Source organism: Hevea brasiliensis, chromosome 13 (genome assembly GCF_030052815.1).
Source record: "Hevea brasiliensis isolate MT/VB/25A 57/8 chromosome 13, ASM3005281v1, whole genome shotgun sequence".
Taxonomy (NCBI): Eukaryota; Viridiplantae; Streptophyta; class Magnoliopsida; order Malpighiales; family Euphorbiaceae; genus Hevea; species Hevea brasiliensis.
Window position 1 is genome coordinate 81,108,852 of NC_079505.1, and position 17,239 is coordinate 81,126,090.

The window sequence follows — 17,239 nt, forward strand, 5'->3', positions numbered from 1 at the left end:
TAATATTATAATATTAAGAGAAGAAAGCAAAGTTGTTGGCCTTTTTGGATTATTGATTTTCAAATAAAAGTCTCCGCAAGCTACAAAACTTCCCCATGCTCCTCCTCGTCCTTCTGTTATTCTTTTCTGTGTTAATAATTTGATGTTTGGTTTTTTAATTTTAAAAAAAAAAGAATTATATTAGTGAGATTTTAATCCTAATACTTACTCTTAATAACCTTTACCACGAGAATTAAACACCAATTTGAGTGCTTATAGATATTAAATTATTCCCATTGTTTTTTTATCTTTTTAATAATATTTTACTTATAAAAAAATTTAGCCATTAAATCAGTGATAGATTTTTTTTTTCTCATTTTGTAGTTCTAGCTTGACTTCCATATTAATGAACAATTTCAATTTTATTGGTTTTTCTTATTTAGACTCAATTTATTATGAATTTAAGATACATGATATACGGTGAAACTTACCTATTAAATACATGATTCTATATTTAAGTTCATAATGAACTAAATCTAAGTAAGAATTTTTCTAATTTTATTAGTTTGGTTGTTTTGTTTTTCAGCTCTTTTGGTTTCTTCAATCACTTCTATCTTACTAATGAAGAACTTCATTTTATAATCATTTTAACTAGGTTTATCGATTAATTGCAATTATGATTTCATTAGCCTCTATAATAATATTGATAGAAGTGATATATGCACACTCTGGTGCTTTTAGTTTAAGAATTAACACTTAGCCATCTACAATATTTGTTCTCTAAAATTCAAAAGGGGTTAAATGAAAAGCCTAATCTCTGATTTCCACAATTTGAAAACGAAAAACATCAGTCATACCTTCTCCTTCATATTAATCCAACGAGATCTTAAACGCTCACTCCACCTCATATGCTTCCTATTGACTCAAGTCATTTTTAGTTGCTTTGCTTTGGGTGTTGAGTTGGTGCCATTTTCATTATTATGAGGGTTGAATTTTCTCTTGTTTAGATATCGATGGAGAAGTTGTTGCTTTTGTCATTTATATGGGGAAGATATATAAAAGATGATTGTTGGGTTTGATTGCATTTTCTTGAATTCTTTGCTATGTTTAGTTATTAAGAAAATTAATAAGAAAAGAAACAATGCATTTTGAAGGTACAAAAAAATCACTTGCTTTCATTCACGTATAAACACTTACATTAATTTTTATAGGAAAAAATTGTGCTTAATTGTTATGAAATTTACATATTCAAAATATTTTATATTTCTCAAATAGTTTAGAAATGTAATAGGATAAATTGAATAAATTCAGAAATAAAATGATGTATTAAGCCAATAAAAGATATATTATAAACATATATAGAATAGGGTATCATAAGCTCATCTTCTCCACACATATTCTTCCCATGCCTGGTTCAAAAGCGAGGCACATTTTCAATTATGATCGGTAAAATTCCCAGCTCTAAACAAAGCTACATATATAAATAAAAGCAATTACATGAGAGCATTTGGCTGCAAGGAGAGTCCCCTTCACGGAATTATATGAAGATTAATTTTCACTTAATCCCCATCTCGAACTTAAAGGGTACCTGCACTACTATTTTATCCTCAATTTATGACATATATGTTGTATGTACTGTCTCTTGCTTATATCATCTTGTATTTTTATTCAATTAAGTAACTCTATAATTTTGATAACAAAAATTAACTCTATAATGATATCATAGTAATAAGAAATTTTAGAATATAACTGTTATAATTGATCATTGATCTTTATGGGTATCATATAAATCGCATCATAATCAATTGTTGGTGCCTATAACTAGGCAATTTCAAACCTGCACAATGGACAAGCTCTGCTCTTTTCTAACCAATTAAGAATGCACCCACTGTGATAAAGATGGAAGCAAGGCATCCGAGTCACCTCTGATCCAATCAGTAGCTCCTCCAAACAAATCATGCAGTGTTTTGTTGAATCTTCATTTTTTATTTTCTCCAAAGCCTCCATTGCTGTCTTGGTTGCGGGCACTAAGCGTGACGCTAGGTCATCATCATCTCCACCGCCTTCAGTATCCATTGCCTCAAAACCAGGAGGAACATCAATTTCCACCCTCATATGCAAAACCTTTCGACCCATATAGCGTTTATTGCTTGCCATTTGACGAGCAAACCCTAATATCCTATCCATCATGTATGGCTGAACAGGGATGTCCATGTCAAGCAGGATTTGATGTATGGTTGACACGGATGTTTCTGGGCAAAACAACTTGTTTCGTTCAACTAGGAATCTGTCCTGGATCACGTCACACTCCTCATCATAAAATTCCAATTCATCTTCCTCCATTGCTGAATCATCCAGCGGAGGCATGAAGGTGGCCACAACCTCTATGCAGAACATATGGCAGGAAAAAGAATGATCTTCAGCTTCAACTTTGTCCAGTGGAGTCACATGGCAACAAATTTCTTGACCTTCGGTTGACATCTCTAAGCAGACTATGAACAAAGAGAAGGGAGAGATGTGAAAAAGAAATTAAATTTTCGAAGGAAAGAGATGGTAAAATAATAGCAGATTCAGTATTGCAGAACTGGAAAGTCTAATTCCTATGACATTAAAAATCTCTTTAAAAATAGAAAAAGGAATAAAACCTAATATTGCTGTATTTGAGTTATAAACCAAATCCAAGTCTGATAAGGAAGTTAACCGTCTTGATAGGGACTACCTAATTAATAGCTTTGAAGTCAATCCTTTTCAAATATTGATGTGATTGCACCCAAAAATCCAAATCCATTTAGACTACGGACCCTTTTCCCAAATTCACTATAAATAACTAAAGCTTACCTATTATTACCTTGTTCTTGATCTTTAAGCATTAAATAGAAGAAAGATAATCTCTTTGAGCTGTTCTCTTCCTTGCTGCTCTTGTTCAAGATGCCCACAACCTATCAATGCGAGGCATGGCTGGGGGAAGCTGAAGACATGGATGATTCTTTGGCAGAAGCAGTGTTATTTATTCACATATATTCGCACATTATACCTTTTGATTCCACGGAGGAAGGTACCAGCAGTGCCGGCGTTACAATTACAATCTCGAAGGAGTTTCAAGCGAAAAGGGAATATCTAATACATGACGCCACTTCTTGGTCTACCATAATGAATATGCTTTCAGAGATGAACATGCCTTTATATGTTCAACCCATAATGATAATGAAAATAGCAGAATGTGCACAAGAAAGTCGAAACTTGGAACAAAAGGTTATTCCCATGTTTGTGCATCTAAAGACTATCCAGTCAACTAATAGTAGTACAGGTTCTGATGAGGCTGATGCTTTCATGGAGTCTTTCAACTCGCAGAGGTTGAGGTTCGTGGGCGCTAGTCGGTCAGCTATTGAAGCATTAGAGAAGGTAAAAGTTAATAAAGATTCTTGGAAGCAATGTGCGATATGCTTGGAAGACATTTCGATTGGTATGGAAGCTACCCGCATGCCATGTTCGCACATCTATCATGGAGGTTGCATAAAAAATTGGTTAGAGAATAGTAATCTTTGCCCATTATGTAGATTTCAGGTGGCCAGTTGAGTTAATTAGTAGTTCAGTACGATTTTGGCTTTGGATAGAATGTAATGACTAATGTATTTAGTTTCATTCCTTTACTTTCAAGCACCAATTGTTCTTAACTAAAGTCAATCAGGTGTATCATATACCTGATTTTGTATAGTTTGGAGCTTTTCATTATTAGTTCATGCCTTTCTTGATCAGAATGTACTACTTTTACTTCAGTTGGCATGATAAAGACTCCCTTACAGGTTCAACTACTTTGTATGGGTACATTTATTCATGTAAAGTGATATCAAAATTAATTCATCAAAATACATACTAGTATCACCTAAAATTTGATTTAAAGCCGTTTTATAATGATTAAATTAGTCTGTTAGAAGAATAAAAAAAGAAAATTGACCCAATAGGAATAAATTTAGTTCGAGGTTCCATCATAAAATTAAGATCTAATACTAATGAAAGTGGAAGAAGTCAAAGGAAGAGTGGAACCTATTTTTTAAAGATAGGTAAAACAGCATTTTTTTTCTAAAAAAAATAAAAACTAAACTGAACTGAAACGATAAGCTAATTAATAACAAAATTACTGTTTATTTCTTGAAGAGGAACTCTAGTAGCTAGCTAGCTGTGAACCTATAAATCATAACATGCTTGTAAGTCTCTCCTGGATTCACAATCTGGGATGGAAAATTTGGTTGATTAACGGAATCAGGAAACCCTTGAGTCTCCAAGCAAATTCCAGCATGCTTCTTGTAAATAAATCCATCTTTACCCTTAACATTGTCCAACTTATTACTGGTATAGAACTGCAACCCAGGTTTATTAGTCCACAGCTCCAGCTTCCTTCCAGATATATTTTCTTTCACCACTGCAACCTTTTTCAAGTGCCCAGGATTCAAGTCCTCTAGCACATAGTTAATATCATATCCATCAGGTAGCTCATTGAACTTGCTTCCAATCTCGCGGGGCTCTAAGAAGTCAAAGGGTGTGCCTTTTACGGGGGTAACTTTTCCAGTAGGAAGGAGATCATTATCTACTGGAGTGATTTGAGATCCAAAGAGCTGGATAGTGTGGGAGAGGATATTACCACTATTATGGCCACCAAGGTTCCAATAAGTGTGCAAGGCTAGGTTCACTGGAGTAGCCTTGTTGAGGGGCTGCGCGAACATTTTCACGGCCAACCTGTTCGTTCCAATTAGCATATATGTTACCGATACAGAAAGATCACCCGGAAAACCTGTAGAGAATCCATTAATTCAGGTTAAATATTTGGATTCATACAAAGATTGGACCCATGAAATATATTTACCTTCCTCTCCATCAAAGCTGTCATAGGTGAATGTTATATGAGAATTTTTATTGTAACTATGGACTTTCCATACAACTTCACTGAAGCCTTTGGGACCACCTGATAACAAAAACATGAAATTGCAGAGGATTCATATACAAATAATACAAACTAACTTCAAACTAAGAATATCATGGGTAGAATGTTACCATGAAGCATGTTTTTCCCTTCATTAGGAACCAATTTGTAAAGGGTTCCATTCAAAGTAAATTGGGCCCCTGTAATTCTATTAGCAACACGTCCAACAATATTCCCAAAGTAGGTTGAATCATTCTGGAAGAAAAGATATGAAATTGATTTATGCTATTTTTTATGATGATTAGAGAGAGGAATAGAGTTTAATTATAATGAGACCAACCTTGTAATCCTCAACCGAATCGAACCCAAGAACAACATCAGCCAACTTTCCTGAAAAAATTGCATGCAAGTTGAAATTAAAATTACAAATAAAAAAAATGCTAGCTTTTTTAATGTATATATAACAACAAATTAATAAAATAAATGAAAGAGAGAGAGAGTGATGTAGACCATATTTATCAGGGAGAACAGCAGAAAGCATAGTTGCACCATAATTAGTGAATTTGATTGAAAAATCTCCCCTCTGCAGTTCATACACATCAATTTGATTCTCCGCTAGACAGCCATAGTAATTAGAAAATAACAAAGCCACCAAGAAAAAACAACAACAGGAGGAAGAAAAAGACATCCTGGCCATTGTTGATATGTCAAATTATCAGAATGCTATAATCTCAAATACCCAGAACTAAGCATATATATAGAGAAGTCAGATAAAAAAAAATTAAAAAAAAAAAAGCATATATAGAGAAGAATTCTAATGGGATTATACAAGTGAGGATAAGTCAGATAAAAAAAAAAAATATATATATATATATATAGAGAGAGAGAGAGAGAAGAATTCTGATGGGATTATACAAGTGAGGATAAGGATGTAGACACTAAATTTTCAAAAAAAAAAAATTAATAAATAAGAGATCAGAATTTTAAAAAAGGAAGCTATATGTGTGACTATTTGTTATGATTTTTTCTTTTTTTGCTTTGATAATTTTTAAATTGGAAGAGGATAACTCCTCAATATTCTAGTTCCTATATTGGGGTGAGATCATAAGGAGGTATTTTTCTCCTCTGCAAATCCTTAATTTTAATGTAAATGATTTGTCTTTGAGATCGGATAGATTAATTTGTATTATCACCTCATTTAAATAAGAAATTATAAGAAATTTTAATATGGGCCTTACTTTTAATTAAACTTAATGGTTATAATTTTTTTTAAAAAGATATATACTTTTATATTATTATTTAAAAAGAATTCCTATTATTAATCAGCTTTAATCCTATAATAAGATTTCAGCTTTTGATGAGTTATCAATTATACTAACGAAAGATTTTTTTGTTTTTTCAAAATAATACAATTAATTTTAATTTTGATTGAAACTAAAATTTGAGATTTTGTAATTCTGAATAAGATTCTGGCATTAAGTTAACTTTTTTTTAAGTAAAAAAAGAAAAATATTTTTTGATAAGAAAAAAAATTATATTATAAAAAATTAAAAAAAATTGTATAATTAATTTTAATTAAAATTAAAATTCGAAACTTTATAATTTTAAATAATATTTTAATACCACTAAATTAACTTTTTTTATGAGAAAAAAAAATAGTAAAGGGTGAGTACTTGGAAGTTAAAACTATATATTTTTCTTGGATATGCTCAACACGCAGATTAGATTTGTTTGGTAAAGCTTAATAAATGTAAATAAATTAGTCATTTTACTCGTGTGTGTTGTATAAATTATTTATTATTTTAATAATATAAATTTATATATTTTATATTTTTATAATTATATTATAAAATTTTATTAATGATAAAATTTTTAATTAATTATAATTTATTTTTAACATAAATAAATAAATAAATTGGCTAATATATTATTTTATTAGTTAGAAATACATTTAAAAAATATGGGTCACTTATTTTTTAATTTAATCGGACAAAAAATTTTCAAATTATTAAAATATAATAATTTTAAAATTAATTCTAATTTAAATATACAATAATTTTTACAACAAAGCATTCATATGAAATATTTAATTTTTAAATTGAACGTGGGTCAATAAATAAGTTTCAATTTAGTATTTGTAATTTAAAACTTTTTAGTACATACAAATTATTAGAATATGAGAGCATTAAATTTTTTGTTTAATAAATCCTTTTAATTGAAAAATTTTTGCATTACTAAAAAGCATTTATTTAAATTGTCTAATAATTTTAAATTGGTACTTTAGATGCAAAATGGAGCATTTTTAAATTTTTTTTATTAGTTAAAGTATATTAAAAAAAATATGCTACTTTGGCCCATATTTTTAAATGTATTTTTTTACCCAACATTCAATTTAAAAATAAACCATTTAACCGTGCATTAAATGAATTATTTATTATTTTAATAACATAAATTTATATATATTTTTATACTTTATATTTTTATAATTGTATTTTTGTAATTGTTGTATTAATAAAATTTTTAATTAATTATAATTTTATTTTAGACATGAATAAATAAATAAATTGATTAATATATTATTTTTAAATTGTGACTAGAAACTAGCCATAATTTTTATACTTTTTAGACATTAAATTATTTCAAACTCTAAATCTTTTATAAAAATATCTATTTTTTAAAGCACAATATATACTTATACTCACAAATAGATGAGATTTGACAAATAATTTATTAAACATAAATATCAAAATTTTGAAAAAAAAATTAAAAATATAATTATATAAAAAAAATTAAATTAACAAAATCAGTGAGTAAAAAGAGAAAGATTTTAATAAGCATTATATTCAATGTCTAATAAGTGTGAGAAATAAATTTATTTTCTAATATTAATAAATTTTATTAAAATTTAAAATTTAATAAATAATAAATTATTTGTATTTTATTTAGTTCATACATATACATATTATCAGATAAAAAAGCAGAATCAATATTTAATATTTTTTTAATCTAAATTTTAAAAATTAAAAGAATAAATTAACTCAAGTGAATTTTAAATAATTAATATCACTATATTCTTATTTGCATATCAATTAATTTATATCTTTTGCCATGTACTATATGAATTAATTAATAGTTTTTACGAAGTGATATTTTTTATTAGTTGGCTTATAACAATTGGCTGACTAATTACATATTTTTAAGTTAATTACTTAAATAAATGACATTCATTTATAAGTTTAAGTATATATATATATATATATATATATATATATATAGACCAATCCGATTCGCCTTAACACCTTAGAAGGCAGTCCTTAGTCTTAATATTCACAAAAATATTTCCATCATATATGATGAGTATAGGCAAATTTTGTGACACGTGACATTGCAATCCTTCCTGACCACTAAAATGGAGGGACTAACATTGAATTATTAAATATTATTTACGTTTCAAATAAAAAGTAGTTAATATTAACAACATTTTAGCAATTTCTAAACACTAATTTGTAATTCATGCCATGTTAACAATCTCTAAACGGATCCAGTGAGCAAAAGGATAAAAGTATAAATAAATAGAACATAAATATATTATGATTGGAAAATGATATTGAGTTACATGCAGAGGTATGCGTCTACTATGCATATTACATTTTCTAAAACTAAAGCTGATTATTTGCAAAAGAAAATGATCTCCAACAAAGTAAAGAGATGTTGAATGGCTATAGCTAGGCCCCATTAGCCACCTTGATGAAGACATCCTCTAAGGTGGTATCAGACAAACCCCAAGCAAAAACTGGGAATCTGCTTTTAGCAATCTCAACTGCATGAAATACATCTGCAATTCTGACCTCATTTTTTGGCATCTCAAACTTCTGTGTTCCAGATGTATGGTAAGTCCGTTCAGCATTGGGGGAGAGTTGTTGCACCATCATCACCACCTCTTGCTCATGATCCAAAGATGTTGTCATTGTAAACACATAAGAACCACCATATCTACCCTTCAGCTGTCATGAAAATTGTAATTAAAACATGTCCTTTTCCATTCCTTATTATACAGTAGTGGGTTTAGCACATTCAAAAGGGGAAAGACTAAGATTTGTGTAACAAATCGACGGGCAGACTACAATAATCAAGAGGATTTGAAGAAAAGAAATGTTAAGCACCATGTTCTCTGCTCTGCAGTATGACATTCAATGCAGATATAGCAAACAAAATTTCAAAGAAAAGAAATCATTTGGATAATTTTTTTTTTCTCAAAAAAATCATTTTGATATGAAGTTACCTCTTTTGGGTTTCCTATGCACTGCAAGCTGCCATCAACAAAAACTCCTAATCGGTCACATAAGGCTTCTGCCTCTTCCATTGAATGTGCTGAAAACATGAAAACAAGCATAGTGAATGACAAGGGGCCAAAGTTCCTAAAATGCTGTTGCATGCCAGGAAAGAATTGAGAGGGATAGAGAAAGAGAGGGACAGCTTACTGGTGAGAATAATTGCACGGTCTTGCTTTGCACGCTTCACTACATTCCACAGATTGCTTCTCGAAGCTGGATCTAATCCAGTACTGGGTTCATCCATGTAGACAACCTTGCAAATTTTCAACCATTATGAGTGAGGTGGCTCTGAAGATGTTATATCCAAAGGTTTCATAAAGCAAAGTACTTTAAGGAGAGACTACAACATACTTTGGGATCCCCAATCAGTGATATTGCAACACTAAGCCTCCTCTTCATACCTCCACTATATTTCCCAGCTTGTTTATCAGCAACCCCACCATTAAACAAGTTGACACTCCTGAGAGATTCTTCCACTGCCTACGGTAACAAGAAGGTAAAAGCAAAGTAAATTTCAAATGTCTGATTCCATTAAGCAGGGCTAGAAAACCACAAATATAATCCATCTCACCGCTGCTTTACCACATTGTTTGTTTTCCACTCCAAAAATTTGAGCAATCACTGTGTAGTACATCCATGCATTCCACAGGTTTACTTCTAATTACATGCTCATATGTGTCACCTAAATCTAATTGCTATGGCCTTGTGTGTGTGTGTGTTTATTATAGCTTCTTTGTTTATAGAAACTATGCATGCCAATTTTCCATCCAAAAATCCTGCTAGGCTCCTACAGCCACCAATTGTTTAAAGAAAACAAACCACCTTTCAAATGACAATAAAAAAGTAAAGAAGATAATAGCTTACTTGGATCAAGGCAGAACCTTTTAGGTTTTTAAGTCTGCCATAAAATAGCAAGTGTTCCCTTCCTGTCAAAGTTTCCCAAAGCAGGCTAAAATTTGTCCAGAAAAACCAAAGCATATGTTACAAATGGACTGGCATTGAAGTGGAGGGCCAAAATGCATTCATTGAAGAAAATAACGAAGACTTAAGCTTACTCATGCTGAGGGCACACGCCCATACTGGTATAAATCCAATCCATATGAGTCCGTATGTCCAAACCCTGAACATAAGCCGTCCCCGATGTTGGCTTTGTGAGCCCAATCATCTAATCAGTAGAATAAAAAAATAAAAAAAAAAAATAAAAAAAAAAAGAAAGTTTCAGAAACACAAATGAATCTGATTTTGACAGAAAATTGAAGCCTAAAAATTGCATCCACATCAGGCAGAGCTTTTCACAGTAAGCTCAGAATGTCATGGAGAAGCAACTATAAAGGACAAAGTAGAGACCAAATATAAGTGTGTGACTTGGAGTGGAGAGTTTATGTGAAAATGCTGAAAGGAATAACCATTATCCAAATCTCTCCTCCAAAGAACTTTCTTTGGCATCAACAATTCAGAATGAGGCTTATATAGCTAACATCCCTCCTGAGCATTTATTAGTTCCATTAGAGAAAGAAAAATATAAAAGCTTGAAAAAAGTAATTATAATCATGTTACACTCCATCATCATCTTTCCAAAGTAATCCAGCTTGTAAAAGACTATTAAGGCATTTTTAGTGCTATGGAGTCTCTATATTCATGCAGATTAGAAAACAAAGAGCACTTTGTACTAACCATACTAATAAAAGAGGTCTTCCCAGCACCATTGGGACCGAGCATACCAAAGCACTCTCCTGGAGGCAAAGCAAGAGAGATCCCTCGTACTGCCAGTTTTTCAGGGTTTCCATCCCTTCCTGGATACACCTTTTGTAGGTTGTCACAGATAATTGCATGAGTTGTGCTTGGCTCCAGCAGTAACTGCTCAACCTTCTCTCTCTGTATTATTGAATAAAAATATATTGTGAGATCTACATTTATACATGATGACGTTGCTCAATTGATGCTAAAATTTTTGAAAAAAGATAAAATGGCAAATTCTGAAAAAGACATGAAGTAAACATCCTTCAAAGGCTTTTAATTATGTAGCTCTGCTATTATTGAAGGCAGAGGTAGAATACAACTCAAGACCATCAGCACTTGAAAATCTATTGTTGGATAAACAATTATTAGAATTGCAAGAACTACCCTAAGAGGTGCCCCAGATACACCAGCTCTATACCAGTAAACTGCATACTACGTAACAACACTAGATGTAAGGAAATTATTACCTCCTGAATGACATCAGGTTTATCCATATCAACAAAAACTTTAGATCCCTGCCTTTGCAAACTAGGCTTCCGAAAAGATGATGGACGCTTCTTCCCAAAATTTTGCAAGAAAAATAGAGGACTTTTTCCACTTCCAGAGGATAAAACTTGATCCACATAATATGCAACAAAAAGTAGCACTAACCACTCAACAAACATGATAATCAAGACCTGTCTCATTCCATTTTTGCTATCACTCAAATTTCCCCAACGCATCCCATGTGTCCCCATTGCATTCCCTGTAAAAGTGTATTGTGAAAACTCGTATAAACCACGATATAGAGAGAAACCAGGATATAACTCCAACACAATGATCCAGCCTCCTGCAGCAAACAGTAAAGTCCCATAATGAGTTAATATGGTAAAAAAATGAAGCATACAAAAACATTAAGCACTGAATCTAAGGCAACAACTGTTGGAAAATTAGGTGCCTTTTAAACCAATGACGTAATAATCATAGCATACTTTGAAGCGGCTTGCTGCTGGTTTTTAAAATCAAGGAAGTGATTGTTAACACCTCATATTTGTTAAAAAGCTGGAATACTGGATAACTATACAACCATTACAACAATTGATGTAATAGCACAACATCCAAATGTATGATCCCATTCCCATACATGGCATCAGTTAGCTTAACAGAACAAGAGAAAAAAAATGAAAATGGTTTCCTAATTTAAAGAGTACCCTAGGACCAGTCAAATTGCAGATGCTTCACAAAGTGTCCTACTTACTAGGAAATGATGAGTCTTCAACAAAGTTTGCGAAAAGGAAACCACCCAACAGCCCCGTTCCAAAGACGCCTATGTAGCCTACAACTGCAGCCATCAAAGTTCAACCACAAAAGATAAGAAAACCAGCTAATATCTTCAAAATGAATATTGACTGAAAAATATATCAAATAGCTAACAGAAAACCTGTAGCAGTCTTAACATTGGAAAAGAATGCAGCGACTAGAAAGGCCACGGAAATTTGCAGGTTTATGTATATAAAATAAAACACAATTTGAATGCCGTAGTCATTCAATGTGAAGAATTTCAACCCTGCAATGTAACTGCATTAGTAACTTGAAGCCAAGGCAAAAGAAGAAAGCACAAATGACAGGAATATTACCTATAACTGAGCCAAATATCACAAAAACCAACATGTACATCAAAGATATGGAAAGAAAATATGCATAGGAAATCATCCAGTAAGGACCATCACCAAGTCCATGCATTTTCATCATGATTCTCAGTTTTTGTTGTTTCTCATATACCAATGATGTCAGCACCACCTACATAAAAGAAAAAATATGAAATTAGGTGGCATGGCTACCATTCTTTAACTTATTGAATGAAACTAGAGACAAGGAAGTAATCGCAAGAGTAAACATACAGCTCCCAATTAGAGGAAATTAGCATTAAGGATGAAATCAGGGAAATGAGATTTAAACCATTGGACTCCTAGTGAAATTAGCAAAAACCACCCCAAATTAAGAGAACTTTTCTATATAGGCTTTGTTGGAATGTGAACTAAGCATCAGTGGAACACTTTTCCCCAGTGACTAAAAACACGTCCCCTTGAGGAAGAATTCTAACTCGATATGCTTTATGTCCCACAATGGAAGATTCCTTTTCATGTTTCAGCTCAATGGACAAGATAAAACTTGATATGAAAGTTCATTTGCCAAATAAAAGAAGACAACAGATGCTAATTCTGCCACAAAAAAACTTGTTGTGGTCACATAGTATAATCCTCAATACCCATAGTTTGACCTTTCCAGCCGATACAAAAAATTATAATAAACTGGTGATGGCGTACATGAGTCAAACAAAATTTGCAAACAGTTTAATCCTAATGAACTATGGTTCACATGCTTACAGGAAATAGCTGTAGAATAACCCATGTAAAGAAGAGTGTGCCAAGAAGAGATGCCAGATCCACATTGATTTTGCTGGCAGCTTTAGGCATTTCTTTGACAAACTCAAATAGCATTTTTGTACCAGGCCCTTGGAAAAACTGTAGGTAGGCATTTGACACCTGCAGGCAAGGATAATAAATTTCAGCAGTTTATACAGTTCAATTCAAATGAAGAATAGCTGAGAAAGCAAGAAAACAAGTAAAACAAAGAAAGGCATAATAGAAACAATGAAAATCTACAATAGTCATTGTAAATGATACAAATCCTAGAAACCAAACAAATAAATTAAACAAGAATGCAAATTTTTTAACATATTATAATCAAAATTGCAACCTTGTTCTTTTGACAGAGAAAAGACTTCCCTAGAACATAAGTTGCAGGCAGCATAACTGGTTGCCCAATACCCCCCTGCAGCCATACTAAAAAGATGTAACCCAGCTACAACAATATTGGACATATTACAATACCTCCCCTTAAATTGACAAATGAGATATATCAAAGTTCTCATTCACAAGAACAGGAAGTTTTCATGAAATAAATGGAAAAATAAACCATTAAGAAAAAATGAATAAAACAATAAAAAGTTTGCAGAAATTTCCACAAAATACTGAAATAACAAAGTATAAATTAAAGACAAAAGGGGACAGAGGGGGGGAGAGGAGGAACAATCAACTGTTCAAGAGAGTGCGCAAATGAAAGACCATATTCCATAATGCAGAGGTATTAGACACCCAAGAGAATCAGTAATCTTAAATCTATTTTCTATATCCATTAATCTTACAAAATCATAGTCCATTAAAATTCTCAGAACCATAGTTCTCAAGAGTCAAACCAGAAGGCCTAACAAATATTTAAACCTATAAAACCAACGTCTCATGATGCATACAAGTTTCTGACATTTACCAGATTCACAAAGCGAGGAACTCGCAGATAGTTAAATTGGCCTTGAATGTCACCCTCTTTATAGGTTGAATTGTACCATATGCTCACATTAAAATTATTACCGTTGGAGTTTAAGAAATCATAGGCTGCAGAAGGAGACATTGTAAGGATACATCAAACATGATACTACACTCACACAAAACAATTGCACGAGAATTAGGAAGGGCAACCTGCAAGTATCTCATTAATCTTCTCATCAGAATTCCCTTTACGGTATCCTTTGAATAGCTGTTCATTTATCTCAGAAGAACTATTGCGCCACAACTTTAGATCTTGAACACATGCTGCCTCTGAATTTAAGACACAAATGGAAAAAGAATTCAGAATATTACAAGCAAATGATCTTACATGATTAGAGAACCAAGTGGCATGGTGACTGAATAAGTTAGAAGGCATGGTTGTGGGACTTCAGAAAAGTAAAGCCCGTAAGCATGGGATTTAAAGGCACAAATAATTTCCATTGTGCCTTGTGAAGTAGCACAAGCCAAACTAGTAAGATGTGAATCCAACAGCACAATTTGCATTGTATATAAGGTGATAAATCTATACCTTTTTGAAATTCAATGACTGACTGAACAGAAATAGATAATGTGGAGTTTGATGCACATTGATGCTGAACATAATAGAGAGTAGAATTCTCAATGAAAGCTGGATCAATAAAATTATCTCTTTTTGGCTCTGTATCTGAACCCTGAAACATTTTGAGAATTCACATTAGTAGCCAAACCTACTAGCAAAAAATTACAATAAATGAATAAAAAGTGAAAGAAAATGCATAGAAAGAGAAGGAAAAAAATTACCAGCGCATTGTAGGCTAAACTGTCCATATAATTGGAAGAATTGACAGTGAAAGAACTTGGGAACATATTCCCAGCCAAATCTGGGTAGAACAGCAAAATCCCAGATTAAGATTCAGATAAAAACCCAACTGTTAATTTCCAATTTCCTAATAGGCAAGACAAACGTGATAAGGAGAATAAATAATAAGATGCATATAAATGATTATGAAGGTGGACATCAGACACATGTACACACACGCACCACACAAAAGGAAGGAGGGAGAGAGTGAGAGAGATACTTTCTCCAAGTGATTGATTATTTCCAGTGAAGAGTATAGTTACAGGACAGGACCCTGTACTCCTGCATGAATCATTTGGCAAGTCTGTAAATGGAATAACTTCAGATCTGACTGCACGATACTGAGGAGCTGGAATTTGTAAGAGAGGAGGCCATTGCGGGGGGCTCGGAATGGAACAGGTGGCAGCTTGAAATGCATCTGAGTATTGCAAACCACAAACTTTCTCCAGTTGTCCATTTCCATTTATATCAACATCTTTACAACCACACTTCCTACTAGCCTTGTTCAATTCATGGTCAAGCAAACTTTGAGTGATAACAAGTAGTATGCAGAGGATAAATGGAAATAAAATGAGCCTGCAATTTGTCTTAGCATTTCGTTTCTGGGGAAAAAAGAAGCAGATAAATCAAATTCAGTATCTTCATCATGTAACTGAATTTAAGAGACAGACAGAAAATCATAAATAAGTTTACCTAGAAAAGATTAGCATTTATTATATAAATAATTGTTTGCAGCACACAGACAAAATAGAGTTACTATTTGTTAATTAACGAAAATAGAATCAACCAAAAACAAGAGTTAAGAGGAGAGCACATTCCAATTAAAATCTGCCCATCAACTGGAAACGAAAGTTTCTCTATGAATTTGAAAATTGGACCAACTAAGCAATGAACTTAACATAGGTTTTAGAGAGGGAAAGGATAAAAGTATCAAAAATAAAAGGAAAAATGAAAAGCAAACTCTCAATCAACAACAAAATTCAAGTATGAAAATACCAAAGCGAAAACCGAGAATAGATACCCAAAACCCTCCTTGTACCCTCTCTCTCTCTCTCTCTCTCTCTCTCTCTCTCTCTCCCTTCAATTTCTCAGACCAAACACCCCCACTACACTCACATCTCAGAACTCACGCCAGTAGGTAAAAATGAAAAAAGAAAAGCGCATGCAGGCACGCGAACCGGGCTAGCAGTAAACCCAACAAAATCAATCCGTCACAGAACCCAGAAAGCAAAACACAAAGAGGAAGAGGGAAAAAGAAATACAGGAAACTTAATCAGCAAGCAAGAATCAAAACATAAAAACAACCAAAAAGAAAATCAATCATAAAATCAGCTCCGATTTTTCAATCAAAGAACCAACACTAGGCTCACAATTCACCAGAAATCAAAATTAGAGAAAGAATCTACTCGCAAATATCACACACACACACATAAGGAACACGTACACACACGTAAAAATGCCACGACAGAGAGTGAGAGAGAGATAGAGAGAGAAATAACCTGATAAGTTAAGTTCTTTCTAAGCAAAGCATCAGCTTGAGTCCAGAAACTTGAAGGGCCATGTGATGTGTCCGCCATGGATGTACTAAGCAAGGATTTGAACGCACAGTAATATGCCCAGTTGAATTGCAAAGTAATGCACAGTTGAACTTTCCCGCAACAACGAGAGAGAGAGAGAGAGAGAGAGAGAAAGCGAGAGAGAGAGTGTGTGTGTGTCAGTGTAAACTACAATTAAAAGAATGCGATTTCAATTATCTGCCATTTCCTCTGCTTTCTGCGGACTCTGTCTCTGTTCCCCATTTTATGCAGTTCGTTAGGCATGTAATACGCAGTTAGGCGCGACGTATGCGAGCAAAATTGAGTCATTTACTTGCCGAAATTGCCCTCGGTTAAAGGTCTATATTACCCTTCACGCATTTGGACAATTTTTAATATCATTTTTGGAAGTCCCTAAATGCCCTTTGATTGTCCCAAAATATCAAAAGTGCCCTTCATCCCCTCTTAACAGCAATCCCGGTCAATGCATTGTGGAGATGTCGTGCAATTTCCAAAAGTCAATGACC

General features: G+C 32.8%; 4 protein-coding genes across 6 annotated transcripts; 1 reads left to right on the forward strand and 3 right to left on the reverse strand.

The window, feature by feature from the left end:
- Window positions 1–1,776: 1,776 nt before the first annotated feature.
- LOC110660433 (E3 ubiquitin-protein ligase CIP8-like) lies at window positions 1,777–2,460 on the reverse strand. Its single transcript, XM_021818763.2, has one exon. The coding sequence runs from the start codon at window positions 2,458–2,460 to the stop codon at window positions 1,801–1,803; it is 660 nt and encodes a 219-aa protein (XP_021674455.2). The 3' UTR covers window positions 1,777–1,800.
- A 447-nt stretch (window positions 2,461–2,907) lies between these two features.
- Window positions 2,908–3,955, forward strand: LOC110660434 (putative RING-H2 finger protein ATL35). Its single transcript, XM_058133159.1, has one exon. It carries the CDS (start codon window positions 2,908–2,910, stop codon window positions 3,553–3,555), a length of 648 nt encoding a protein of 215 aa, XP_057989142.1. The 3' UTR covers window positions 3,556–3,955.
- A 144-nt stretch (window positions 3,956–4,099) lies between these two features.
- On the reverse strand, window positions 4,100–5,679 carry LOC110660418 (uncharacterized). The gene is made up of 5 exons (XM_021818745.2): window positions 5,408–5,679; window positions 5,238–5,287; window positions 5,029–5,152; window positions 4,841–4,939; window positions 4,100–4,768 (listed from the first exon to the last, which is right to left on the reverse strand). Exons 1-5 carry the CDS (start codon window positions 5,592–5,594, stop codon window positions 4,149–4,151), a joined length of 1,080 nt encoding a protein of 359 aa, XP_021674437.2. The 5' UTR covers window positions 5,595–5,679; the 3' UTR covers window positions 4,100–4,148.
- A 2,783-nt stretch (window positions 5,680–8,462) lies between these two features.
- LOC110660417 (ABC transporter A family member 7) lies at window positions 8,463–16,974 on the reverse strand. 3 transcript variants are annotated; one of them, XM_021818742.2, is made up of 18 exons: window positions 16,677–16,973; window positions 15,398–15,779; window positions 15,120–15,199; window positions 14,869–15,010; window positions 14,490–14,609; window positions 14,281–14,405; window positions 13,338–13,496; window positions 12,588–12,750; window positions 12,392–12,517; window positions 12,209–12,292; window positions 11,439–11,800; window positions 10,906–11,106; window positions 10,287–10,396; window positions 10,096–10,180; window positions 9,583–9,711; window positions 9,379–9,484; window positions 9,180–9,268; window positions 8,463–8,901 (listed from the first exon to the last, which is right to left on the reverse strand). In XM_021818742.2, exons 1-18 carry the CDS (start codon window positions 16,752–16,754, stop codon window positions 8,623–8,625), a joined length of 2,820 nt encoding a protein of 939 aa, XP_021674434.2. In that variant the 5' UTR covers window positions 16,755–16,973; the 3' UTR covers window positions 8,463–8,622. The 3 variants fall into 3 exon arrangements, with proteins under 3 accessions (XP_021674434.2, XP_021674436.2, XP_057988437.1); XM_021818744.2 differs by lacking the exon at window positions 12,392–12,517 and having other exon boundaries at window positions 16,677–16,974; XM_058132454.1 differs by lacking the exons at window positions 15,398–15,779; window positions 16,677–16,973 and adding an exon at window positions 15,361–15,379.
- Between the last annotated feature and the right edge of the window lie 265 nt (window positions 16,975–17,239).